Source organism: Erythranthe guttata, chromosome 7 (assembly GCF_056151865.1).
Source record: "Erythranthe guttata isolate IM_541 chromosome 7, IM_541, whole genome shotgun sequence".
Classification (NCBI taxonomy): domain Eukaryota; kingdom Viridiplantae; phylum Streptophyta; class Magnoliopsida; order Lamiales; family Phrymaceae; genus Erythranthe; species Erythranthe guttata.
Genome location: NC_142539.1, coordinates 2,322,882 through 2,350,484, shown reverse-complemented (window position 1 = coordinate 2,350,484; position 27,603 = coordinate 2,322,882). Strand labels below are relative to the sequence as shown.

Genomic DNA, 27,603 nt, shown 5'->3' with positions numbered 1-27,603 from the left:
TATTCGTAGTTTACATACATTTCATGTTACTTAATCCCCTTACATTTTTGAATATGAATATATCAGTATTAAATGAATTTAAATTATTACTATGATGTGTTTCAGTAAGTAGAACTGAAAGAAACAATGGAAGAGTTGTGAAGGATGTCGCAGTAACAGGTACGAACAACATTACCATTTGTAATGACGAAACTCAAACTATAGTTATATTATATATATATATATATATATATATATATATATATATATATATATATATATATAAATAATATAACTATAGTTTGAGTTTCGTCATTACAAATGTGGCGTAATTTAATATATAAATTATAATGAAGAATTACATTTTTATATTATGTAAACAGATTTGGAATACACTGTCAGCAAAAAGAGAGTTGCCCAGTATGTCAAATATAGATACAAATGACAAAAAAAGCTATAAGAGAAATCGTGAGGTGACATATAACAATGTTGCAGCAAATTGTGAAGGTTTGCACTCTATTAATTAATTATCATCATTAGAAGAATTATTCAAAATTTTCTTACGGATGTCTTTAATAATATTTCCAACAGATGCTAATTCGTCGAGATAGATGGGTTACATAGCATTGGCAGTGTGCAAAATATTTCTGCTCATACATACTACGAAACAACAAAAGGTACATTTCGTAATATTTATGAAACACAACATTAATACAATTATATAACACATTTGTATTTAATATGTTACCATATCCAACATTGTAAAAGTATAATATTTTTTTATTCATTGAATAATTTACAGTTCTTCGGTTCGTACCGGAAAGATGATATCGAAGAGTCAAAAAACCATACATTCTGTTGTACGTGACTTGGATATGGATTCAAAACCTGTCACTTTGGTTGATGAAGATTTACAGACTATACGAAAAATTACTTCGGACCGTGGATGTATGTGTTATAATTTCGATCACATTTATCACGTAAAATTCGTCTTGAATAAATTGTTCATAATAATCAATTGATATCATCATTATTTTTTATTTAAATAGAATCAGAATATGTATCAAATGACGAAACATTCATTGATTCCGACGACGATGATGGTAAGTACTCCAATATTAATTAAGTATGATAACATGTCGTTTTCATCGTAATAACGGATGTCTTTTTCCTACGCAGAATACGATGATCTTGGTGATCAGTCATACGAATGCCAATGGTGCAATGATGTGGAACGGGGAAAGGATCGATAAGCAAAAGGGTACATCAAATCCTAAGTTTTCAATGTGCTGTAATGGAGGAAAAGTCGAATTGCCCAATTTAATATAATCACCAGATCCCCTAAAGATTCTCCTATTTGGTACCGATGGAAGAAGCAAGCATTTCCAAGAACACATACGGTCGTATAATATGATGTTCTCATTCACATCTATTGGAGGAAAGATACAGACTACGATAAACAGAGGATCCGGTCCGTACACGTTCCTACTCCATGGACAAAACTACCATTTAATGGGTAGTTTGTTGCCAGATGAAGGATCGCGTCCCAAGTTTGCTCAACTTTATATATTTGACACGGAGAATGAATTCACGAATCGAATGGATACAGTCAGGTATAAAGCACTTTCAGTTATATGTTATTATTTTTTTATATTACAAGGAATTTACTTTATGTTTCATTTTATCGTTGCAGATCCGGAGACAGTTCCAGCGAATTGGATCCTGAGATTGTTTCTACATGATATGGTCGACAACTCAAATATGCTTGCTCAGTCTTACAGAGCTGCCCGGGACAGGCTCGCGCAGACTGGAATGGAAGATGTCAAATTGAGACTCATAAAAAAACGAAGTACGGATGGCCGTACTTACAATCTCCCGAACTCCAGTGAAATCACGTGACTCATTGTTGGTGATTTTGACACCCAGGAGGGTGTTAGAGACATAGTTGTTGAGACACGGTTGAAAAAACTCCAGCGAATCAGTGAGTTGCACCCTTTATATCTTCCACTGCAGTATCTGCTAATATTTCCTTACGGCGAGGATGGTTATAGGGATGATATACCACTGAGAGAAACATCAGTGAGTGGTATACGTATACGCAAGAAGTTAACAATGCGGCAGTATTTTGCGTATAGGATCCAAAAAAGATTTGGCAACAGTGCAGTTCTGTTGCACTCAAAATAATTGTGCCAGCAATTCATGGTCGACGCATTTTCAAGGGTTGAATCGGAATGACTGAAATTTATAAGATTTAACCAGGATAAGTTAAGAGTTGACATGTACAAGGGTATCGAGAAAAGTATTTTGAAGGGAGATACGGATGCTAGATCCATTGGCACGAGGGTTATTCTACCAGGCAGTTTTACCCAAGGTCCAAGATACATGTTTAACAACTTTGTCGATGCTCTTCAAATATGCAACTGGATTGGATTTCCATCGTTGTTCATCACTATTACCTGCAATCCACAGTGGCCGGAAATTCAAAGGGCGTTGAACGGTACTAATTTGAGACCTGAAGACCGTCCCGATATTCTTGCTCGAGTTTTTAAGATGAAGCTCGACAGTCTGATGTCAGATTTGAAGAAGGGCAAAATATTTGATCGCATTAGAGCATGTAAGTATCAATTTATAAGATAAAAATATAACATAATATATATTTTAACATTGTCTACTCTTATAATATTATAAATATTTTATTACGTCAAACATTGAAAATATATGTATATTAATGCTAACCAAATACGTTAAAAATGTAAAATGTTCAGATGTTTGCACAATTGAGTTTCAGAAGCGCGGTCTCCCGCATGCGCACATATTGATTTGGCTTCACAATGAAGACAAACCGAAGACATCAAAAGACATAGATAAAATCATATGTTCCGAAATCCCAGATAAGGTAACAGACCGAAAGATGTACGATTTGGTTGAGAAGTATATGATTCACGGCCCGTGCGGTCTGGCCAATCAAAACTCTCCATGCATGAAGGACGGGATTTGCACGAAGCGATTTCTAAATAGTTTTGTCAACCGTACTGAGGCCGATACAGATGGTTATCCGGTGTACAGAAGAAGAGAAAATGGGAGGACCGTGGTTAAGAAGAAAACATATCTCGACAATGGTTTCGTCGTGCCTTATAACCGTGCTCTACTGAAAAAGTACAGAGCACACATTAATGTCGAGTTGTGCAACCAGAATAAGTCGATAAAGTATTTATTCAAGTACGTCAACAAAGGACACGATCGGGTCACGGCGGCATTTTATCAATCAAATAATCCAGGTGCAACTCCTGAAAATCGCGATGAGATAAAGATGTACTACAACTGCAGATATCTTTCGTTATGCGAGGCTGCTTGGAGGTTATTTAGCTTTGACATTCACTTTAGAGACCCACCGGTGATTAGGTTAAGCTTTCATCTTCCAGACAGTCAGTCTGTTGTGTTTACAGATAATGACTCATTAGTTGATGTGCTGAACAGACCGACTGCGAAGCAAACGATGTTCCTTGCTTGGTTCCAAGAGAATAAGTTGTACCCTGAAGCTAGAAATTTGAGGTATGGAGAGTTTCCACAGAAATTTGTCTATAAGGAAAAAGCTCGCTGTTGGATGCCGAGAAAGATAGGATTCTCGATCGCAAGGGTTACGAATGTACCGCCAGGCAGGGGTGAAGACTATTACTTGAGACTGTTGTTGAACTTTCAAAGAGGTTGCACGTGTTACGATGATCTTAGGAAAGTCGAGGATCACGTCTACCCAACTTTCAAAGATGCGTGCTTTGCGCTTGGACTACAGGATGACGACAAGGAGTACATAGCTGGCATAAATGAGGCAAACGAGTGGGCCAGTGGTGACTATGTGAGACGATTATTCGTCGTACTTTTGGTCGCAAATAATATGAGCAGGCCAGAACATGTGTGGGAGTGTTGCTGGAAAGAATTCGCCGAGGATATTGAGTACAAACTGCAACAACGTCGTACCAATTCAGGTATGAGAATACATCTTACGTTCTTACACCGTTTACTACATACATTTGAATTAAAACTATATATTTTTATAATCGCCACATTATGTTAATTTTTCATATTATATTATATTGAAGGTCCACCTGTGTCAGACGATACTCTGAGAAATTACGCTTTGATCGAAATAGAAAATATATTGCAAAGCAACAGCAAAAGCCTGAGTAACTTTCCCCCAATGCCGATTCCAATTGGGTCGATGACGGACAACACGGTAAATAGATTAGTTCTCGACGAGTTGTACTATGACATTGATGCTATGCGTGAAGAACTTAAGAAATACCTTTCATCCATTACTGATGAGCAGAAAAAAGTGTTCGATGATATCATGGATGCTGTTACAAATGACAGAGGTGGACTGTTCTTTCTTTATGGGCATGGAGGAACGGGAAAGACTTTCATACGGAAAACTCTATCGGTTGTTATCCGTTCAAAAGGAGAAATAGTTATAAATGTTGCTTCCAGTGGTATTGCTTCGCTTCTACTTCCAGGTGGCAGAACTGCTCATTCTAGATTTGGACTGCCAATAATTGTACATGAGAGCTCCACATGCAACATCAAACAACAGAGCCCACAGGCAGAATTGTTATCTGGAGCAAAGCTAATCATATGGGACGAGGCACCGATGATGCACATGTATTGTTTCGAAGCACTCGACAAAACAATGAAATCTATACTTGATTCATATATGCCATTCGGAGGCAAGGTCGTAGTGCTTGGAGGGGACTTTCGGCAAATTCTGCCAGTTGTGTTGAAAGCGTCGAGACAAGACATTGTGCATGCTACAATCAATTCATCACCGTTGTGGAGGCAATGCAAGGTTATGAAGTTAAATAAGAACATGAGACTTGAGTCGTCCTCCTCTTCCGCCAATGCAGATGAAATAAGAGAATTTGCGGACTGGATATTGAGAATCGGCAATGGCGATGCTGGCGAGATAAATGACGGTAATGCCACAATTGAAATTCCCGATGACATGCTGATTCGGAATTCTGCAGATCCCTTTTTGGATCATATAGAGTTTGTCTATCCGGATCTGGTGACCAACCTTTTCACTCCCGAGTATTTCGAAGGCAGAGCAATCCTTGCACCCACTAATGAAAGTGTTGGTTTTGTGAACGATCATTTTTTGTTGATCATAACTGGAGAGAAGAAGGTCTATTTCAGCTCAGATAGTATGTGCAAGGAGGAGTTGTCGGATGTCAACGCAGAAATATACTCACCGTAGTTTCTCAACACCATATCATGTTCCGGAATTCCACCGCATAAGTTGACATTGAAAAGAGGTGTTCCCGTTATGCTCATCAGAAATATCGATCAGGCCAGAGGATTGTGCAATGGAACAAGGCTTCAGATTATTAATATGGGAAAACACGTTCTCAACTGCAGGATCCTGTCCGGTAAACATGTTGGTGATATGGTGTTCATTCCTAGAATGACTTTGGTACCGTCCAACTCTGCATTGCCTATTAAATTCCAGCGACGTCAGTTTCCGCTGATGGTATCATTCACAATGACAATCAATAAAAGTCAAGGACAAACTCTTTCTCACGTGGGCATGTACTTGCCGAGACCTGTTTTCAGTCACGGACAGCTCTATGTTGCACTCTCGAGGGTTAAGAGTCGAAGTGGCATAAAGATTTTTGATTAACTCGGAATCTGGTGATACGACCAATGTTACAAATAATGTTGTATACAAGGAAGTTTTTCAGCGTATATGAAGGTAATTATTTATACAAAAAATTACAATATTTATTGACGACCTTTATTATCTATTATTTTTATGTTTTGTTATTCCTCATTCGTAGGTTTATTTTAATTGTACTAGGAACTTGCTATGGACTCCGCTCGCTATATTTGATGAAGGTAATCTTACAATAATTTTATGCAATTAAAAAGTTATATTGGTATTGTTTTGGTAACAATTTACATATTTCGTGTGACCATTTTACAACATATGCATGTCAGTTGCATTGTATTGGATTTGTTGCATTCGTTTAGGGCGGTTGGTAGCAAACAATTCAAGTTTTCAACGTTCATGTCATTATGGTTGTACAAGTTTGGGACCAACTATATATTCGTTCTTTTAATTTGTATGAGAAAATTAAAACATTCGATGTTTAGTTTTTTTCACTTATTTCGGCTTATTTTGAACTTACACCATACAAATTATTTTTATTTTTGAATATGTTCTACTTCTTTCTTTTACTTATTAACAATTAATATCACTATTTTGAGAACCTTTTTTATTATTCAATATTTGTTTTACGATGAATACACCGTGCATCGCACGGGTGTATTACTAGTAAGAATAAAATATGTACAAAAATTAAAATTTAAAATTACTCGATAAAAATTCTAATAGACTTGACCAAACATGGGTTTAACTCGAATCAATTTGTTTACACTCCTAAGTTCGAATCCAATATATATATATTTTTTATTTTTATTTTAATATAGATTTGGGTGTAAATAAATTGTAATTAAAAATTCCTTCATGGGCTAGAATCTAAATTATTTTATACGACCCATTTTCCCATCTGTTCCAACAGCTCCTTTGCTTCCCTTCGAAACGACGTCGTGTGTACCTCCAGATTTAAATATTTAGTCCCAACCCAAACGGCTTCCTCCGGTCTAGCGGCCGTCGCCGCCACCGTCGCCGTCGTGGGACAAGACTTAAACCTCCAAAATCATTTTCTCCTGACCGTTATGAGTATAAAGAAACAGCCTGTCAACTGTTCCTATATCACCCTCGGAAACCAGAAGAGTGACTCGGCCATTGACAACTACTTCGAAGTTCTGTTTCGCACGCTACCTGTTCGACGAAATACCTAACTGAGACATTTGCTTTAAGGATCCTTAAAATGAACCAATCCAGCAAACTTTTCAAACTCACCAACTTCAAAACCCCACCAAAACCCCCACAGCCACCGCTAGACATCACCACCATCACCAATCTAATCCTGAAAGCAGAAAACCAAGACTCGCTCACTCAAACCCTCCACACCATCTCCGAGTGGACCCCGCACCTAGTCCAAACAATCCTCAAACGCATATGGAACCACGGCCCTAAAGCCCTCCTATTCTTCGATGCTCTCGATATGAACCACCGTTCCTACCGCCACTCCACCGCTGCCTTCGACCACGCCATCGACATTGCCGCCCGCCTCCAGGACTACAAAGCCACGTGGACCCTCGTCTCGAAAATGAGATCAAGAAAACTGGGCCCCACCCCCAAAACATTCGCCATCATCACCGAACGGTACGTCTCCGCCGGAAAAGCCGATAAAGCCGTCAAGATATTCTTGTCCATGCACGAGCATGGCTGCCAGCAGGATTTGCATTCGTTCAACTCATTGCTCGATGTTCTATGTAAATCGAAACGTGCAGAAATGGCGTATAAGTTGTTCAAGATTTTTCGAGGCAGGTTTCGAGCCGACGTGATTAGTTACAATATAATAGCCAACGGGTTTTGTTTGAAGAAGCAAACTCCGCGAGCAATGGAAGTTATGAGGGAGTTGGTCGATCGAGGCTTGGAGCCAACTTTGACAACTTATAATATATTGCTCAAGGGCTTTTTTCGAAGCGGGCAAATTAAAGAAGGGTGGGAATTTTTCATGGAAATGAAGAAGAGAAAGATCGAAATCGACGTTGTGAGCTACACGACGTTAGTTCATGGGTTTGGCATTGCAGGCGAGGTTCAGAAATCAAGAAAAGTGTTTGATGAGATGATTGGAGCTGGTGTGTTACCCTCGGTCGCTACGTACAACGCTCTCATTCAAATTCTATGCAAAAAAGATTGCGTCGAAAATGCCCTCTTAGTGTTCGATGAAATGTTGAAGAAGGGCTACGTGCCGAATGCAACGACATACAATGTAGTTATTCGAGGGTTGTGCCATGCCGAGAAATTGGATACGGCCATCGAGTATATGGATAAAATGAGGCAAGATTGCGAGCCGGTTATTCAAACGTTTAATGTCGTGATTAGGTATTGTTGTGATGGCGGAGAAATCGAGAAGGCTTTGGAGGTATTCGAGAAGATGAATGGTGGGGAGAATTGTCTGCCTAATTTGGATACATATAATATTTTGATCGGTGCTATGTTCGTAAGGAAGAATGCGGATGATTTGTTGACTGCCGGAAAGTTGTTGGTGGAAATGGTGGATAGAGGATTTTTGCCTCGGAAATTTACGTTTAATCGGGTTCTAAACGGGCTTATGTTGACAGGGAATCAAGGGTTCGCGAAGGAGATTTTGAGGGTGCAGAGTAAATGCGGCCGTCTTCCTCGAAATTTTAGATTGTGAGGATGCAACTGTTGTAAGTTATCTATCTAGAGTTTAATTTCTTTTGAATAGTTTGTTGAAAATTTAAATTAATGTGTGATTTATTTCATTCCAAAACTCATTAAACATGTGGTAAACATGTTTGAACCTTGTTTAGCAGACTGCAGACACTAAGGCAATGTTTGGAACCGTTTTTATTTTGTTCTCACTGTTTCCCCAAAACAAAATGAGATTTATTACACTTTTCAAATCATTTTCTCAAAACAATTTCAAAAGTTTCTCTCTCCTCCAGACATGATGTGACTGCTACAGTAAACTGATTTGATTGCTACAGTAAAAAATGTCTTCACTAAAAAACAAATAAACATCACTTCACCTTTCAATTTTCTTCTTCAAAAATATCTTTTTCTAACACCTTTAAACATGATTTGACTTCTACAGTGTATTTTGTCTCCTTCCAAAATACAAACAAACATTACTTTCATTCTCAAATTATTCCCCCAAAACATATTTCCTCAAAATGAAATCAAAATAAGATCCAAAACGGTTCCAAACATTGCCTAAGAAAACATGTTCCTAAAACAGAACAAATTCAGGACGTTCGGGCAAACCGGAACTAATGCAAAAAAACACGTTTATTTCCTTTTTCTACCACGGGGTTTACTAGCCGATGTAGTAGCATCTTTAGAGGAATCTAGAATATTCTTTCTCCGGTCATCTTCATCGTCGTCGGTTCCTTCGTCAAAGCTCTCGGTCTTATCTGTGGATTGATCTTCTTCGTCTTCTGGCAAATGATGGGCTGTGCCTTGTTTCGATAGTCGATCCCTAAGCTCTCTCAGTTTTGCTTTCTTCGTGTTCAGTACATTAACAAACTGCATAACCATAAAACATTACATAAGTTACAGCCACTGTTTGTGAGTGTGTGTGTGTGTGTGTGTGTGTGTGTGTGTGTGTGTGTGTGTGTGTGTGTGTGTGTGTGAGTGTGTGTGTGTGTGTGTGTGTGTGTGTGTGTGTGTGTGTGTGAGTGTGTGTGAGAGAGAGAGAGAGAGAGAGAGAGACTTTTCCGTAGATTTCAGATTCAAATTCGGATTTCTCAGAGCTGAGCTTCTCGCTTTGTGCTAAACATTTTTCGGCCTCTAGTTTGAGCGTGTCAAACGATTGCATCTTCCACACGACTTCCTCCTATTCACACCAGACAATCAACTCATCAAGAATACAATTTGTTTAAAACAAGAAATCGAGAGAGAGAAAGTACTAGGTATTCTTCTCTTACACTTAGTCTTATGTTAGCATCCATCAGAAAATCTAACACTTGTGCAGTAGTTTTCTTGCAATCTGGCGAAGGTTGGCATTTCCACCGCCACTCCAGCTTCGTACCTTCCTTTTCGAATGTCCACGATAGCTGCAAAAAATTTACGAAAACCGGAAGAAAAAAGTGAGAACCTCACTTCTTTCCAAGAAATACAAGAGCCTGTGAAATATCTACATATATAATTCAATATTTATTGATGAAAAAATGATTCGAGGTACGGAACGATAAAAAAATGATGTTATGTTAAAGAAGGTTAGAAATTTACAAACTTTGCTAAATTACGGTCACCCCCGAGATATGGTCAAATTACGAAAAAAAACACTTATGTTTGAGTAATTACAACCACCTCCACTATGAGTCTTCTTACACGTCGTCCACCCTTATAGTGTCAAATTCAACATAATCTTCAGGATTCCACGGAATGTTCTCTAGTTTGTACTCGTTTTGTGTGAAACTACAGTTTCTGATGCATCACAATCCAATATTTACAAGCTAATAGACACATCTTATGATTATCTAGTTTCAAAATAAGGAGCTTGAATTGGGTAAATACAAACGGGAGAATATTCTATATAATCTAGAAGATTCCACTAAATTGACACCTCAAAAGTAAACGACGATTCATAGTTGATGAGTGGTTGTAAATTTGTAATTACCAAACATGAGGGTTTTTTTGTAATTTGATCATACCTCAGTGGCCCTAATTTACCCTATTTTTTTATATACATATATCAATGGTAAAATATTTCCGGAAAAAACCAAATTGAAGCATAAATACCCGTTTGGATCCGTTTCCAGCATCTGAAAACCCGTAAACCGACCCGGATTGTTGAAAGCCGAGATACCTCTCGGCCAAATCGAGATAATCCGACACCGTTTGGTCCCAAGACGAAGCCCTCTCTTTCACCTCTTCCTCGGTAGCTTTTCCCCATAAACCAAAAATAAAAATAAAAATAAGTAAAATTAAATTTTTTTATAGTAATAATCAACTGAAATTATCGCCATTGGTTTACCTACCATGGCAGTTCCAGGCGTGGAGTCCGTCGGTTATGGAAAGGTCGAATCGGGTCGGGTGCCACGTGCCCTTCACGAATACGGGTTCAGCTTCGCCGCCGCCGGCCACACGTATATCCAGTTTCAAGCACGTGTGTCTCGGCGTGTCCATTTTGTTTAGGGTTTCGGGAGGATTTCTCTGGGGTTTATTATGACTGTGTGTAGTGTGTGAAGGAAGTTCTAACGAGAGAGACGAAGAAGAGAGAGAATTCCCGCTTTCTGACTTGTTCATTTACTTTTTTTTTTTTTCAATATTTATTAGGGAAATTTATTGTTTATTGTATATTTACCTTTTTGGAAGGCTTGAAATATATTAATTTTTATTTTTTTTAGAATTGAAGAAAATAATTTAAAATTAATTGAAAAAGTTGCATTATGGATTATGCAACTATGGTCTATGGATGGAAATCGGACGGAAATCGGACGCAGTGGATCAAAAATAGATTTTTCGGGATCTTTTCATTTTTTGTCGGAAGTAAAAAATGGATTACAATTCCAGTTTCGAAAAACTCAGAATGTAAAAATTCATTCTGATTTCGGAATGCTTCGGAATGGGCGGGCTTTTGGGGATTTTGGAAATTACGTTAATTTTGAATCTCGTGTTCCACGTTTGGATATGATGGGAATTTCACAAATATTTTTCTATCTTTTTTGTTTTTTTCCAGCAAAATGCAAGAAAATCCTAAAGAGAGTTTTTAGTTCTAATTAATTTTTTATAAGGTTTTAATTTACTTGATCCTTCGTTATTTGTATTTTTCATGTAAAATATAGCATAAGTTGTATTATGGAATTGCGAAATGTATCATAAAATTATATCATATATTTCAAAAAACAATCAAAAAATTCGGAACTAAAATCGAATCGGAAATCGGAATATCCGATAATTTCCTATACAATTCCGATTATGTTCCAAACAAATCCCCAAAATAAAAAATCGGATCTTCGAAAATCAGAATGAAGAAATGACTATATATTCAGATATTTTTTATCGGGACAAGCGAAATTTGGAAATTTCATTCAGATTTCCACCCTAACTCTCGATCTCATACTGAAATTCAGAAATTCCATATACTTTCATGATGGATTTGCGGTAGAACGAATTGAAATAAATTGAGCTCGAAAAGTCCGAATTGCGATTAATCTAACAATTAAGAATAAAATTAGGTGGTAAGTGGGATTTATCAAAAGGTTATCAATAGTTAATCAAAGTTAGGTCAAGAAATTATTGGGTCACAACTTGCTTGTTGCCTCTCTCCAATTAGTAAATCATGATTTGTGGAGAGTTGAGGTATAAAACGTCGTCGTTTTGGACTAATTAATACTTTGCTGTTAGAATATCTAAACTGTCATTAGCTGTAATTAGCTAAGCTAATGTTTATAAATGTCCATCTGTCCACATTAAATATTTAAGATAACATGTTTGAATTTAGTTAAAATTTTGAGCATTTTAGATTTATATCGACGAGTCTAAATCAACGCTTCAATTACTTAAATAACGTACAATTATGAATATTTGAACGGGATTTCTGAATACCGTCGGTTTTTCCGATTTTGGAACAATATTTCTTATTCCAAATTCCGAAATTTTAGTTTTATATTATTTGGATTCTTTGAATATATTCAGATTCCGAATTCTGATTCGATTGTAATTTCCGAGACTAAGTTCGAAAACTTTGATTTTTTTAAATTAAATTATACTTTAAAAAATCAATATTGTTATTTACTCTCTCTGTTCCACAATAACTGTCTATTTTTAAAAATATTTTTGTTTCATATTATCTGTCACTTTAGATTTCCAATACTGCATAAAATGCATTTTTTCCTGTTTTAACCTTATTAATTCAACTATAAGTATTAACTCTCTCTTATCACATCATTAAATAATCAAGGTTATTTTAGTCTTTCTAATATATTTTACCTAAAATCAAGACACATTTATTCAGCTTTTTAATCCTTGTGCAAAGCCAAAAACGACACTTAATAAAGAACGGAGGGAGTATTTTGTATTATATCGAGTATGGACTAAAACAGTAAAATATTCCGATTTTGGAACAAGTTTTTTTTTATTTCAATTTACGAGATTCCGATTTTGGAACAATTTTGTTTAATACGTACTAATTTACACCCAAAAACTTTTCCTCACAATTTGGATTTTCAAATTTCTCAACCTCCGTCATCTAACGGCGTTAAAATATTCCAAATTCATTCCCCAACTGTGCAGCAGAGGAGGACAAACAAAACCCACCGTCAAAAATCCAGACAGAGTACACACACACACACACACACTGCGAGTTGAAGAAACCTCTCGATAAGGAAAAATCCAGAAGGCAAATATACTCAGAAGATCGGAAATTTGAACTTTTAGTAAGAATTTTTTACCACATTTTTCAATTCTGTACTTCGATTTTAGTTTTCTTTTGGTTTTCTGAGTTGAAGTTCTTACGCAAGCAGATCTAACTCAGGTTTGTCTTTTGTTCGTTCAAATCAGTCCGCATTACCATTTTTTTTTACTTCGTTTTTGTGTTTTTTTTTGTCTGAATTTATGGATTTTAATGTAGGTTTAGTTTGATTGTGGAATAGTATTTATGGGCGTGATAAATGTTTTTTTTTTTTTTAATGAAGAAATGATTTTTTTATGCATACAATGTATTTATCATGTTATAATCATCATCTAGTACACTGTGCACCAAAAGTTGTACCAAGGATTGTAATTTCAAATGTGGATGAACAGAAGTTTGATCTGGCTTCTAGACCTTCCGATTGTAATTTTCTGAATCATATTGCTTATCGTGTGAAGATTTTAATGCAATGTATAATGCCGTGCAAACTGTACGATGCGATGTTTTTATGCAAATGTATCGAGGTATATTAGGCAACGGCATAATTGAATGTTCGTATTTTACAAATCTTAAATCGAATACGAGAGAATTGTTTTACTCGAAATGTGTTTATTAACGAAATAACGATTTATGTTTTTATGATATGTTCTTGCTTATCGACTCAGTAATATGGGACTGGAAGGCAGTGACGTTCACATTGACAAGGAGCCAGATGGTGAAAAGTCGGTTGAGCTAACAAACCCGTGTCAAGCTGAGGCATGTGCGAAGAATTTACAAAGCACCGACAGTGAAATTAACTCGTCCAATGAGGATGCGGCGACACGTGGATGTACGAAATCGAAAAGTGATAATAAGAAGACGAGAGCTTGTGGCAAAAAGACTACCGTTCCGCAGCCGTTTGCTCTGGCAACTGAAAAACGAGCAACAAGTGGGGCCCGTCCTTATGGGGCTGAGTTTGACAATATAGCAGTTGGAGATAAACCATCAAATGCTCACATCTTGCAGCATCCGACTTCCTCAAAGGAGAATCGAGTAAAATTATCTATTCGATCTATATATATTTTTTTTCTGATTCATTATATGTATCTTTCGATGGGCTTCCACATTGGTGCTTATTATCTTTCTTGATTTCTTATTATCTGTCGTTGCTAAGCATACCTCCAAGAATCTATATACATGTCGGTTTTCGTGCTTCAGAAAAATGATTCAAACAAGACTGTTTTAGCAGCTGTATGAACTCAATAGAAATGTATGTGTCTTGTCTTGATGCAGACATTCTCACATGTTATACCGAGAAAGCCATTGCAACCTGACAACAAGAACCACCCCGATGAAGACACTTGTTCTATCACCTCGTCGTATCCTATATATACCCTTATTTCTTGTTAATGTATTTTAGGTTCTTTTACTGCTCGTTGTGAATGCTTATCGTTATTTCCTCAACTATTCAAAGAACTGTGGCTTCGGTAAGAAAGATTAAAGCAACTGTGGCCTCAGCCCCAGTGTTTAAGAGCAGTGAGCGCGCTGAACGAAGAAAGGAGGTAAATTTAGACTACATTTTTATTTTATTTTTTTATTTTTTTTATGATATATATTCTCTTAATTTTAATATATGTTTCAGTTCCTATCGAAATTAGAGGAGAAGCATCAAGCATTGGTAGCCGAGAAAACTCAATGCGAGGCAAGGACTAAGGTAAATTTCTCAAACTATAACTTTGAAATGAAAATCTTTAACGAAGTTTATTGAATCGAAAGTCGAAACTAAGTAGCTTCGTTGCATTTGTCTGGTCTTCGTATTTTTAGGAAGAGACCGAAGCAACAATAAAACAACTAAGGAAGAGCTTGAAGTTTAAGGCTAGTCCAATGCCAAACTTCTACCATGAGGGCCCACCACCCAAGGCTGAACTAAAAAAGGTACACTGCAGTTATTTGACTATATTTAGGGGTGGAAATTGGTACGGAATTTCCGATTTCTGCTGAATCCGATCCGAAATTTTCCAATTTTGGAACAATATATTCATTCAGAATTCCGAATATTCTGATTCCGATTTTTTCCAATTTTTTTTGGATAGGAATTGGAATAAATAGGATATTCTGATTTCCGATCCATATTTGATTTCGAAAGTAATTCGGAAAATTCCGATATTTTCCGGAAATTACACTTATAATATCAATATCATTATGCATTTTGTAATTTAGGTTATAAAAAAAATGGAAATTTCCGATTTTGGAACAATTTTTTTACATTCCAATTTCCGAAAGTTCGATTTTTCCAATTTTTTTGAAACAGAATTGCAATTACTTTTTCACTTCTGCAAAAAATCGGAAATTTTCCCTGATTCCGATCCTATCCGTCCGATTTCTACACCTAACTATACTCTTTCGAAATTTCAGCCACCTCCAACTCGTGCGAAATCACCCAAATTGGGCCGAAGAAAAAGCTGCAGTGATACAAAAAGTTCAGTCCAAGGAAACAGCGAAGCTCGCCAGAGTTTTCCCATCACAAACACGAAAACTAGGATTAATATACGAAACGATACTGCTTCAGACAAAACGGAGCCGGCTGTTCATTCTTGATGATCTGTTGTAAGTGTTATCTAATTAAGATCTTAATTTATTTTTAATCCTCTGTTTAAAGATTACTTTCAAGTGGTGTTTTCTTTAAATTAAATTAATGTATGATGTAAATTTTTCCTGCAAGATAAAACACATTTGGAAATTGGGGCTGTCTCAATTTTTGACATGTTCCATAGATTTTGCCTTTAGTGTATAAGTTGTGGGCCATATGTGTAATAATTTTCAAAAGCATTACAAGGAAAAAAGGTGCATTTCAATTTCAATTTCAATTTCAATGCATTTGCATAACATGTTGGGGGTGAAATTTCAATGTTCACAAATGTAGGTAGCCACTATGTTGTGGCTTGTCTTGTGACATGTTTGGGACCACTATATAAACTTTTCAATTCTTTGGGGGTTTGGCTTGCAAAATAAACTAATTAAAAGCTCTCATCTCTAATTATAGCTTATGTTATTGCGTCGTGTCCACGACCAGACATGACCACGGTTCGGATCGGAACCCGCCCGTGGTTAATTGGCTGATTAACTACGTCATCGAGTGTTGACCCAAAATCGTGACATTAAGGGTTATTACACATTATTTAAAAAAAATCTACGACCGTTATTATATGTTCTTTGAAGAAAAAATATCATCAAGTCAACAATCAAAGTTTGACCGAACGGGTGGGTCAAACCGCGGACTTCCCATCTCGAATTCTAAAAAAAAATCAATTTTTGTTTTAAAATACCACAAATCGGCGGTTAACCGTCCATTGAAAACTAGCAATGAATCAGCAGTTCCGAACCGCAACCGAATCCTTACATTGAAGGGTCGGTTTAAGGGTTGTTTATTTTCGAACCGTGCATAGGCGGAATGGTTAAAGGTGTGATTGTGAAAATTACAGTTTTCACCCCTCAGGTTTGTACTGATTTCACATTAGGTCCTCTGTGTTCACAAAAAACACATTCGGTCCCTCATATTTCAACAATTTAACACTTTTTGTCATTTTCGTCAATTTACTGTTACTCTGTCGGTCAAGGCAGTGATGGGCAAATGCTAAATTCCGTCAGTAATAATGGAAAATCGACGAAAACGGCTAAAAGTATTGAATATTTGAAATATGAGGGATCAAATGTGTTTTTTGTGAACGTGAGGGACCAAATATAAATTTGGTGCAAACGTGAGAGACCAAAAACTGTATTTTTCCCAGGTGCGATTATATCTTCTAACCGTTAAAAACTAAATATGTCAAAAACTTGTGTTTCACATCCACACACCATGTTCTTCAAAGCTCTCTCTCTCTCTCTCTCTCTCTGTCTCTCTCTCTCTCTCTCTCTCTCTCTCTCTCTCTCTATATATATATATATATATATATATATATATATATATATATATATATATATATATATATAGGGTTGTGTAAAAGATGAAGGATGCGTGATGACCATGCCAAACGCTATATTCTCATGTGTACTGAAAAAAGCATGATATGGGATGCTGAAAAAAAAGTGGAATTTGTTGTCCAAAAAGAAACCCACCCCCACCCCCACCCCCTAGTTGTCATCCTCAGGTATATAAAAGGCCCTCCTATGAAAAATTAATGCATGGCCATATATATCATGAAGCAAAATAAATGTGTGATGAAATGCTGAGGGGAACGTTGTCTGGTTCGAGACCACTTCTTTCGATACAAGAGAAGAATAAACTCGGACCAGGCTTCATTCCCCTCAGCTTTTCATAACTTCCCGCAACGTAACTACCGATCGATTCACCGGTCGTAACGTTTTCTTCATAATTCCGAGCGCTACTGCAAGTCGTCGATCTTGTTTGTTCTTGCAATTCTTGAAACCGTATATATATATATATATATATATATATATATATATATATATATATATAGTTGAAGTCTTGTAGAATATACATACACTTTAGATACACCTGCAGAACAGAGTTAGGTTTCATCTTTTCTTTCTTATTGGACTTTACTTGCAGAGGTTAGCAACGAATATTTAATCAGTTATTACAGCTTTTACTTTAGTTACTATTAATTACATTAATTAAATGATTTTCAAGATTTTTTTTTACTGTGTTTACACCTTATAGAATATAATGTCATCATAACATTCCTCTTATTATTGGACTCTACTTTTTAAACTTTTACTATTACAAAGTGAGAGTTTGTAATTCTCGTTTTATGCAGGCTCGTAGATGTTACATCTGATGAAATAAATACATTGGATAAGTTTCTACGTTTTATTAATACGTAATATAACATATACTTGTGGCCTCTGGGTGTGTGTAAAATATATATATGGAATTATATATGTATATGCTAAGATATAACCCGATGAAATTCACTAGACCCATATTTTTTGTAAATTTCACTAGATGCTATTTTTATATTTTTCTCTTTAGTTAAAAAATATTATTATATAGTTCTTTTAATTAAATTTCTCTTGGGCAACCCTAAGCAATTATAATGCATCTTCGTAATTATTTTTTCTCTCTACTAATATTTTAATTATTATTTTTTCTTTCTTATCTTAATGAAATGATTTACCAAACCGTTTGCTTTGTTAATGGCATATTTATAATTACTATTTTTCCTTTTTCTTTAATCTACTAATTCTTGAATTTTCACTTTGAAAATGCTAAATTGTGCAGCGCACGTGGAAAAATACTAATTCTTCGTAAACTCTCATACATCTTATCTTTGGATCTTAAAAGTTACTCGAACGGAAAATAAAAATTAATAAACATGTTATACATTATTTCGAGGAGTTTAAAGTGTACATAAAATTGTTTTATAGTATACATATAAGTATGTTTATAATTAATTTTGAAGGATCAAATATTTGGTTAAGTTGATTATGAGAGTCAAAAGAAGAGAAGAGACAACTTGAGTATGTTTGAAGAGAAAAAGCAGTATTATTATCACTTATGCTCAATAAAGGGATCAAATTTGGACGAAAATTGATTTTGTGTGTTCAAATGGAATTGTTTTATTACTTTTTGTGACTTGACTAAAATTCATAAAAAGCAGCCACGTAATTTTTTTTAAAGATAAGAAAAGTCTAATTCAATATAAATAAATATAAATAAATAAATAAATAAAATAAAAGAAAAAAAAATAATATTAGTGAATTGTGACCCAAAATGTAAAGAAAGCTGTTTATTGACAAGATTGATCAGTTTTCAATTATAACTTATAAGTACAATTTGTCAAATTGCTTTACCATTTGTGATTAAATCCTACGTCATTTTCTTTTTCTAAAATTGAAAAGTAAAAAAGTTTATTGAATGTATTAGTTAAATTTGTTTTAAACAACTAATAAACTAACTCTTATGTATAATAAGCTGTTTTAAAAGCTGATAAGTTATTGCGCCTTATTTTTAGAGTTACCTTTTAAAGTATTCAGATAATAAGCTTATAAACTATTTTCACTCATAATAAGATTTTAAATAAAAATGTTGGGTAAATTTACTTTTTTTAAAATTGAAAAGCAAAAAGTTTATTGGATGTATTTGAGTCTTGTAAGAAATAAAACGACTAGTATTTACACGACTATTGTAAGTAAAATTACACTTTTGGTCCCTCATGTTTAGTCCAATTTCACTTTTCCACCCCGTTGTTTCAAAGTAAACAAAGTTTACTCTCTAAGGTTCAATTTTCAACACTTTCGATCGGTGGTATATTTGTAAGAGGATTTACTAGAGGGTAAATAATACTTAAGCCCTCCGTGGGTTCGCTATTTTGCACATGAGTCCTTCTACTTTCAATATAAATATACGGACCCCTTGTACATTTAATTTAATACAAATACATAACTCCCTTGTGGTATTCCCACTTGGCAAATACAGTCATACTCACTAAAAGATGAAAATTTTTGAAAGTACAAGGAGTTATGTGCATATAATAAAGTATAAGGGGATCATAGTGCTTATACTGAAAGTACAAAGATGTTATGTGCAAAATTATCAAATAACAGGGGCTTAAGTGCTATTTAACCATTATTATAAGGACAATGTTTGCATTATGTGGGCTGGGCTGGGTTACAGCAATGGACTTGATCTTCGGCCTAACGCAGTACAAATAGCTGGTTTGTGTACAAGGAAAAGTCAACTCTATATATATAACACAATTATATATATTACAATCACTTGTAGTCAACTCTAATACAAATATGCAATTGTATCTTATGTGGTTATGACTTATGAGACGTGTGATAAATGTTATTTTAGTTTTAATAGTGTTGTTTCGACTTTAAAATGATGTTGACCTTTTTTTTCGGTCTGAAGTTGACAAAACTCAAAAAATTTGTATTTTTAGTTATCTGAGTAAGTTTTTTAATTCAACTTGAATCGATAAAATTGGACGCGGGCTGGTATCATTAATTCTTTGAGTTAGCTTTCTAGTACAACTTGAATCATCAAAATTGGATGTTGCGCGAGAAAGATCAATGAACACTGCCCACAATTTTGATGTTTTGAGTTATCTAAAATTTTATATGTAATTCGTCACCCGACATTCAATTTGGTTGATTCAAGTTGGATTAGAAAGTTAATTCTTAAAGGACTACAATTTTCGTATTTTGAATTTTTGCCAGAGTCATATTAGAAAATGGTCTAAACCACATTTTCAAGTTAAGGTGGTTTGAGTAAAATTAAAACAATATTAGCATTTCAATCAATGAATTGTTTAGTAACTAATGTGTACTAACTAACATATCATATTTTTTTATAATACAAATGTCCAATCATCGTCCGATTTTAGGACATACATCTATAAGTTTGAGAATTCGAGATCTGACCAAATAATTATGTACTTTCTTACTCCACTAACGAGCTGAGGTCGACGCTAGTGAGATATTTGGTGAATAATATACCAAACTATTATTGGAGGAGAATATTTAGTGCATGGTAGACTCTTTAACTACATTGACAATGAAATTGGAATAAGGAATTGGTCCCAACTTGTTTTGAAGGAATGATCCTCTACAAAATGTACACATAGTTTCATTTTACATAGGAATTTTATACATTGCACTTCGAAAATTCCGAATTTAATATGTTTAGCTCTTTGTTGATTTCAAAAAGTCTGAAATACCCCTCACTTTATGTTTGATATACATGTAATAATGCCTAATGATACGTGTAATTGTCTGTTCAATTTAGCCCTTAAGTATAGATAACTATTAGGAGTAATTTGTTTGCTTCACATAAATACAATAATTAATTAAGTTTGAAGTAAGATCGTGTAATTTTTTTTATTTTATTTTTCTTTTGTTGAGGTGGTAACGTGCAAATCGAAATATCCAAAAGATTTCATTTCACCAAGATCGATCCACTTCCAATGAGTATTATATCAACCAACCTCGCATTAGGATAATCATATTAAATTTACCCACTAATCATTGGTTAGTTGTTAAAAAATCATTCTTGAAAGTGATTCAAATCATTTTCATTTCTTTGACTACAAGGTGAAGCCCACAAATCTATGATCCCTAATACGTAATTATATGCATATGACTTTGACAAAACGATAACTTGCTAAACATCCTTCGACACTAATATCCTTTAAATCAGTATAGTGAGATTTTATCGATTTATTAAAGTTTTACGTTTTCAGACTAAATTACCCCCGCCCCTTTCTCTTATATTCCATCCGTTCATTCCACCTTCCCCTTTTCTATTTCGTTTCAGATTCAACCAGTGTTCTAAAAATCGGCCGAGGCGGTCGATTAATCGGTCGCCGAGGCGGAGACGGTCCAAAACCTTTACGATTTTAGTGTAAAGGTTTGAAAAATCGTTTTTTTTTTTTTTTTTTTTATAAATCAAAATAAAAGTTGGAATTTTAATAAAAAAAAAATGAGTTTATGCTTTATTTTGTTTATGTTAATTATTATTGTTAAAGAACTAATGATGTATGCCAAGAATGTATGTAAATTCAAAAAAAATTGCCTTTTTATTTATATTTTATAAGGATATTTATGTATTATGATCTTATTATTATTAAACTTTTATTATGTTATTAGAATATATACATGATCGAGATATAACTATCTTTAAATATTTTTTATCTATGTTTTGAGTATTTATAAATAATATCTACAAATATATTATATTAAATTTTAAAAACCGATTTATTTCCGATTTATCACCGATTAATCACCGCCGCACCGATTAATCGTGAGTCGGTGCCTGACCGACTCGGACCCGATTACCCATTTTTACAACCTTGGATTCAACTATATCTTCGACAAGTTCGATGCACCACCATCGTTTTTCCCTATCGTCGTCGTTGAATAAGAATTAACTAGCACACATAGTGACGACACGCACACATACACACTCTCACACACAAAAAAAATGCACGAACATGCGTTCACACACAACAGTCTTCCAGATCTGCGTATTTTGTAAATACACCTTTTGTAAAATGGTCTCTTCAACACTCACATAACCCAGTTATATGGTGCCGTTGACTTCAAATGGTACCAAAATTCAATTGACGATCTTTAGCAGAATGAGAAATCTTCACTATTCTTTAATTAAACTATTAATTGAGTATAGCAAAAGTAAAAAGATGATATATAAAAGATTGAATCTTTTCTTTTTCATAATGCAATAATCCAAAGAGGCGAATTTTTTCTGATTCCCTTTGAGATAATCCTTTGAGCATGTTATTTGTAGGTAATTTTTTTGAAGAATTTTTATGTTGTGCGTTATGTGTCATAGAATTACACTAATGCCACTAAATATTATTTTACCATGATTGCCCTTATTATTCTTCATTGGCGTAGATAGATTTAGTATAAAATAAAATTAACGAGAAGGGTATTAAAGTCACACAAACGACACTTATTTTGAAACAGAAAAAAAACACCGTATTTAAACTTCTAAGCTATGTAGCACGGAAGCTTCAACTTATTAACGTTGCCGCATTTTGGAAACGGGTCGTGTCGGAAACTCGACTATACCTTACTGACACCGTATAGGCCATTTTATAATTTCTAAAAAGTTAGAAACATATTTGAATAGCAAAATTTCAAATATTCTTGTTGTTTCTCAAATTATTTAAATGATTTAATAATCAATTGCAAATTAATAATTGATGATAAAATTTATTTTGAACATGTTTGTATAAAATATATAAAAATAATTTATATATAAATCAAAACGTATACTGTATATGTTTTTATATAAAATATTTATAAATATACTCTTATACTTTCACTTATCAAAAAAAATACTCTTATACTTTCAATATTTACACATTTTCTAGAGTCTCCGTATTCTAGTACCGTTTCCTCGTATCCGTGCTACATAGCTTCTAAGTAATACAGACAAAAGAGTTTAATATCTACAATTTTTTATTTTGGGAATGGAATTTAATATTTACCAGTAAAGACTTTTGTAAGGTGCCTAGCTTGAGTTGAACACGTGGCAGCTCCACAGCCACGCAGTGCATGTAATTGGGAATCATGTATAGCAGGCTTCTGTAAATAGCTTCTGTCATATGGGGTTTCTCAGTCTTTTCTTTGTTTGAATCTTACAGATTCTGGGTTTTTGCTCTCTCTCTCTCTCTCTCTCTCTCTCTCTCTCCATTTTCTCTCTCTATAAGTTTATGTGATCTTTTCAAGATTAGGTTAAATGTTTGTTCTTGATTTTACTTAAATTTTGTGCATTTCTTTTTTTTTTTTTTTGCTGAGGCGGATAACACGATTTTGCCATATTAAGAAACAGGAGAAAAAAAAAAGTGAGATTGGGTCAACTTTGATTTAACTGCCAATGATTTGAGAGGAGCAAGAAGGTATGTGGGACTCCCTATTTTCATGGGTTTTATCTATATTTTCAAGAACTGTTGTACTTTATGGTATTTTTGCTGCTGTTACTTTTCACAAGAATATATGGGAACAAATTAAAGATCTGAGTTTGTATTTGCCTAATCAATTCCACTTTTGAATTTAGGGTTTCTGTAGAGAATTAGAGAAGATGTATAATTGTAAAGTAAGAGTTTTTTTTTTTTTTTGAGGAGTGAGTGATGATAAGATACCCTAAGATGCATATGCCTGTAATTCAATAAACCAATATTTCTGGATCTTGATTTTTATTATTTTTTTTGTCATTTGCTTGCTATGTTCTACTTTCGAAAATAAGGGGTGTAGAGAATTGTGTTGATTTGCAACTTAATTTGTTGGAAGATGTGAGCTGATCGATCAAGAATCGCGAAGTTGTTGACGAGTCGAATTAAAATGCAAAGTTTGTTCGAGTGGTTATTTTAGCAAAAACCCACTTATGCATCGGGTGATTCTTTTTTTTTGCGACTGGATTTTGTGTTCTTATAGGATTGGTCGAGGCGAAAAAAACCGATACACACGTGCAATATTACTTAAAATTATAGGGGGGGCATTACAAATCTTGATTTACGTATTTTCGGAATTTTTTTTCAACTTGCTTATTTCTATATTTTTCCAGGATTTTGTTATCTTAATAGACGACGATAATGATGAATTCAAGCAACAAAGGGGTTAACTTCGGACTTGAATCGGGTTCTAAGAATTACAGCGTAGAAACACGTTCGAAAAGTAGTAGTACAGGTGCAGGTGGAAATGCAAAATCGAGAATGGACATGGCATTTGCAGCATCTGATCCTTTATCCGAATTAGTTTGGTCGTCCAATAAAGGTTTGGGCCTCAAATGTGCCGATAAAAAAAATGTGGGCCCCGGCGCAAAGGAGCTTTCGACTGCACAGAAGTTGACTAGATTAAAGTCAATGCTCAAAGGGGAGGACAGAATCGATGATGATAAAGATGATGAAGGTACCTCGTTTGGCTTGGATGCTTCTCACATATTCTCTGATGGTAGTAAAGCTATTTATTTTTTGTATTCATTGAACTCGTTTTTTCTCGATTTTCTTCTGACAAAATATACCTTTTTTTTTAAGGTTGTAGTAATGATAAAATGGAGGAGAAAGCTGGCAAAGTTGATGTACAAATTGCTGATATTGCTGAATGTAGCAAAAGAAATGCTGGTAAAAATTGTGCTATTTCTGTACTGTTAGTACATATATGTTCGACAACTGCGTATGAATGCGAGTTTCGTATTTTCTCGTGCTTATGGATTTTTTTCCGCTTTGCTTCTGCCTAGGTGTGGAAATTGGAACGGAATTTCCGAAAGTTCTGATTTTTCTTGGAACAAATTGGAATACATATTAAATTCCAAATTTTGAATCGATTTTAATTTCAAAAATTCCGATTATTTCGATTATTTTATAATATCAATATTATTATGTATTTTATGTTATAGGTCATTAGAAAAATGGAATTTCCAAATCCCGCCGATTTCAATCTGGAAATTTCTGATTTTGGAACAAGTTTGTTTATTCCAATTTCCGAAACTCCGGTTTACGATTTTTCCAACTTTTTTCAGGGATGAAATTGGAATTAGTTTTTCACTTCCGAAAAAATATCGGATTTTTTCCGAAAGTACCAATTCCAATCCGATCCATCCGATTTCTTACTTCTGCATGCTCTAAGGCTCGTCTTTTATCAGTTGAAATTTGAAGCAAAATGTGCAATATCTTAGCACCATCTTTTCTTGAAATTGCATAACATTTGGCTGTTCGTATTTTTTTTTCTGCAGAAGATAGTTTAGCAGAAGGGACCTCTGAAAGTAAAGTCAACACGGTAATAAGAGGAACTTCGTGCGGTCATATTATCGGCTCAGCTCTTCCCATTAGTTCAAAACCTCATGCTGACGATGAAGTGACATCAGCAGCATCTACAGACACAAAGAAGAACACGAAGAAGAAGAAGAATAAAACTAGTATTCCCATTTCTGCCCCTCCAATGGAAATCGAGGGCTGTGCCGAAAACGATTTAGCTCAAAATAGCAGGATTTGTTTGTCCCAAGAAAACGGGAAAGAGAAAGCCTTGTCTGATGACAAGGATGACAGCCATGTCAGCATGGAAAGCTGTAATAGTGCTACATTATTCTCGAAAGGCGTAAAGAAACGATTTTTGGAACAAGGGCATCAGCTAGTCGAGAGCAAAAAAATGAAAAGTCAAATCGAGGGAAATAATTACGGTTCTACCTCTGTTGTAAAACCCGACAGCTCCTTCATGAACTGGATATCGAACATGGTGAAGGGCCTCTCAGATTCTAATAATAAAAAAGACCCTTCTGCCCTTGCTCTTGTTTCTCGGCCCGAAAATGATTGCAAAAGCCCGAATGCCGGATTCCAATCCGTATTTCGATCAATGTATACGTCTGACAAAAAAGCATATGAAGGTGAAAAGGACAACTCTTGCAAGCAGATTGTTCTATCTAATAAAGATGTAAATCAACGTACATCCGGGGGTAGTAATGTCCATCCGATTAATCCGTGGATTTTCTCTTTGAAAGATGAGGTAAGCCCGTCTGGTTCTTTCTCCAAAGAGGCGAAGACCACGACAGAAAACACGAGCCCGAATATCCCTTTACCTGAAAAAAGTAACCCTAGTGGCAGTTTGTGGATTACTCGTCTTTATACAAGAACACCTGGCGTTGAAAACTTGAACAAGGTTATTACTAAAGAACCCTTCTTCCCAAAAGCAGCTAATAATCTTGATTGTGAGAAAATTTCCGAGGCAAATGGTGATTCTTTTGATTTGAAGCCACCTCGTAAATCTTCAACGTGCGCGTTGATATGTTTCTATTGCGGGAGAAGTGATCATTATTTACGTAAATGCCCCGAGTTGACAGAAACTGAAATCAAGGGTCTACAAGTGAAAATCGGCTCGTTTGATAAAGTGGAGGAATCTTGTTGTTTCTGTATTAGATGCTTTCGGTTCGACCATTGGGCGATTTCTTGCCCCTCTGTGGCGGTGCCGCCACGTAGGCGCCATGTGGCTTGCACGAGCAAGAAATCATCTTTTGCATCCGATTCTGAAAATTATTTGAAATTTCCGAGGGGTATTTTCGCCAATTCGCAGGATGCGGTTGCCGAGGGAGAAATCTTCCGTGCGATAAAGAAGCTGCGAATGTCTCGATCTGATATTCTCAGGTAAAAGAAAAAACCACCTTCTTGACTAATATTCCAAATGTACGAGTAGAAGAAAAGGTTTGAATCTTTTGCATTTTTTATTTTAATTCAGAATATTAGTAAATAAAGTCTCTTGATATTTTACGATACAGATTGATGAATTCGAATATCTCTTCGACGCATTTGAATGGTTTTTTCTTGCGTTTGCGGCTCGGAAAGTTGGAAGCAGGGCTAGGTTGGACCGGTTACTATGTTGCTCGTATAACTGGTTGGTTATTTTATTTTATTTACGTTTTCTATGTAGGTTATTTATTTACTTATTTATTATTATTTTATTTATTGTTTGTATGATAAATTAATAGGTTATACGACAGAGATTATCGATTACAAGTCCAAGAAGTCAATTTTGGTAGATGTTGGAGGGATCAAATCATCCGTTGGGAGTCAATACGTGTCAAACCATGATTTTCTTGAGGTTAGTTTCGTATTAAAATTTCGTGATAAAATACTTCGAAGAGATGGTGGTAGTGAAATTTTATACGCAAGTCACCCGTTTTTCGTTCATTTGCCTCTATACGTATTTTCAGTTGTGCTTCATTTATTTAGTATATCTATGCGACTATACGTTAAAAAAAAAAAATACATTCAAAAACCTAACTACACGCACTTGTTTCTTAGGACGAGATCAAGGCATGGTGGAGCAGATTATCGAAAACGGGTGACAAGATTCCTTTGTTGGATGAGTTAAATTCGAAATTCGAGGATAGAGAAAGTCTTGGTTTCTAGTTATTACGGTTTCTATCTTTTTTTCTTCCGACCCGAGCAAACACTTGTGTATATGTAAGTAGCTTATGAGGTGTTCAGGTTTTTCTTTTTTCTCGCGAACAAATTTTCGGGGTCGAATAATTATTTACCATTAGTTTATGTCATGACTCATGAGAGTTTCATGTACATACAAGTAAAGTTGGAGATTATGTCAATAAATCATAATATTTTTTACATAATTTTTAGGGATGGTAACGAATAGTGTTTATATT

General features: G+C 35.0%; 4 protein-coding genes across 7 annotated transcripts in view; 3 read left to right on the top strand and 1 right to left on the bottom strand.

Moving 5' to 3' along the window:
• TZP (zinc knuckle (CCHC-type) family protein) overlaps nucleotides 1-27,570 on the top strand; it is a 71,899-nt gene extending 44,329 nt beyond the window's left edge. Inside the window, exons 1-7 of one of the 3 annotated variants that reach the window (XM_012987227.2) lie at nucleotides 22,874-23,353; nucleotides 24,019-24,362; nucleotides 24,488-24,574; nucleotides 25,186-26,587; nucleotides 26,719-26,834; nucleotides 26,929-27,041; nucleotides 27,245-27,570. In XM_012987227.2, the coding sequence (XP_012842681.1) occupies nucleotides 24,047-24,362; nucleotides 24,488-24,574; nucleotides 25,186-26,587; nucleotides 26,719-26,834; nucleotides 26,929-27,041; nucleotides 27,245-27,352 (2,142 nt within the window). In that variant the 5' untranslated portion in view covers nucleotides 22,874-23,353; nucleotides 24,019-24,046 and the 3' untranslated portion in view covers nucleotides 27,353-27,570. Of the gene's footprint in view, nucleotides 1-22,873; nucleotides 23,354-24,018; nucleotides 24,405-24,485; nucleotides 24,575-25,185; nucleotides 26,588-26,718; nucleotides 26,835-26,928; nucleotides 27,042-27,244 lie in introns of those variants that run through there. The other 2 variants (XM_012987226.2, XM_088820680.1) reach the window with 2 other exon arrangements.
• Nucleotides 6,341-8,454, top strand: OTP43 (Pentatricopeptide repeat (PPR) superfamily protein). The gene has a single exon (XM_012987222.2). It carries the CDS (start codon nucleotides 6,861-6,863, stop codon nucleotides 8,298-8,300), a length of 1,440 nt encoding a protein of 479 aa, XP_012842676.2. The 5' UTR covers nucleotides 6,341-6,860; the 3' UTR covers nucleotides 8,301-8,454.
• XRCC4 (DNA ligase IV-binding protein) lies at nucleotides 8,363-10,888 on the bottom strand. The gene is made up of 6 exons (XM_012987223.2): nucleotides 10,609-10,888; nucleotides 10,370-10,512; nucleotides 9,553-9,681; nucleotides 9,339-9,461; nucleotides 8,845-9,151; nucleotides 8,363-8,454 (listed from the first exon to the last, which is right to left on the bottom strand). Exons 1-5 carry the CDS (start codon nucleotides 10,874-10,876, stop codon nucleotides 8,915-8,917), a joined length of 900 nt encoding a protein of 299 aa, XP_012842677.2. The 5' UTR covers nucleotides 10,877-10,888; the 3' UTR covers nucleotides 8,363-8,454; nucleotides 8,845-8,914.
• On the top strand, nucleotides 12,778-15,823 carry LOC105962887 (protein WAVE-DAMPENED 2). Of its 2 annotated transcripts, none has more exons than XM_012987224.2 (7): nucleotides 12,778-13,008; nucleotides 13,649-14,015; nucleotides 14,256-14,341; nucleotides 14,437-14,524; nucleotides 14,605-14,676; nucleotides 14,787-14,897; nucleotides 15,378-15,823. In XM_012987224.2, exons 2-7 carry the CDS (start codon nucleotides 13,653-13,655, stop codon nucleotides 15,558-15,560), a joined length of 903 nt encoding a protein of 300 aa, XP_012842678.2. In that variant the 5' UTR covers nucleotides 12,778-13,008; nucleotides 13,649-13,652; the 3' UTR covers nucleotides 15,561-15,823. The 2 variants fall into 2 exon arrangements, with proteins under 2 accessions (XP_012842678.2, XP_012842679.2); XM_012987225.2 differs by having other exon boundaries at nucleotides 12,911-13,106.
• Nucleotides 27,571-27,603: the final 33 nt, after the last annotated feature.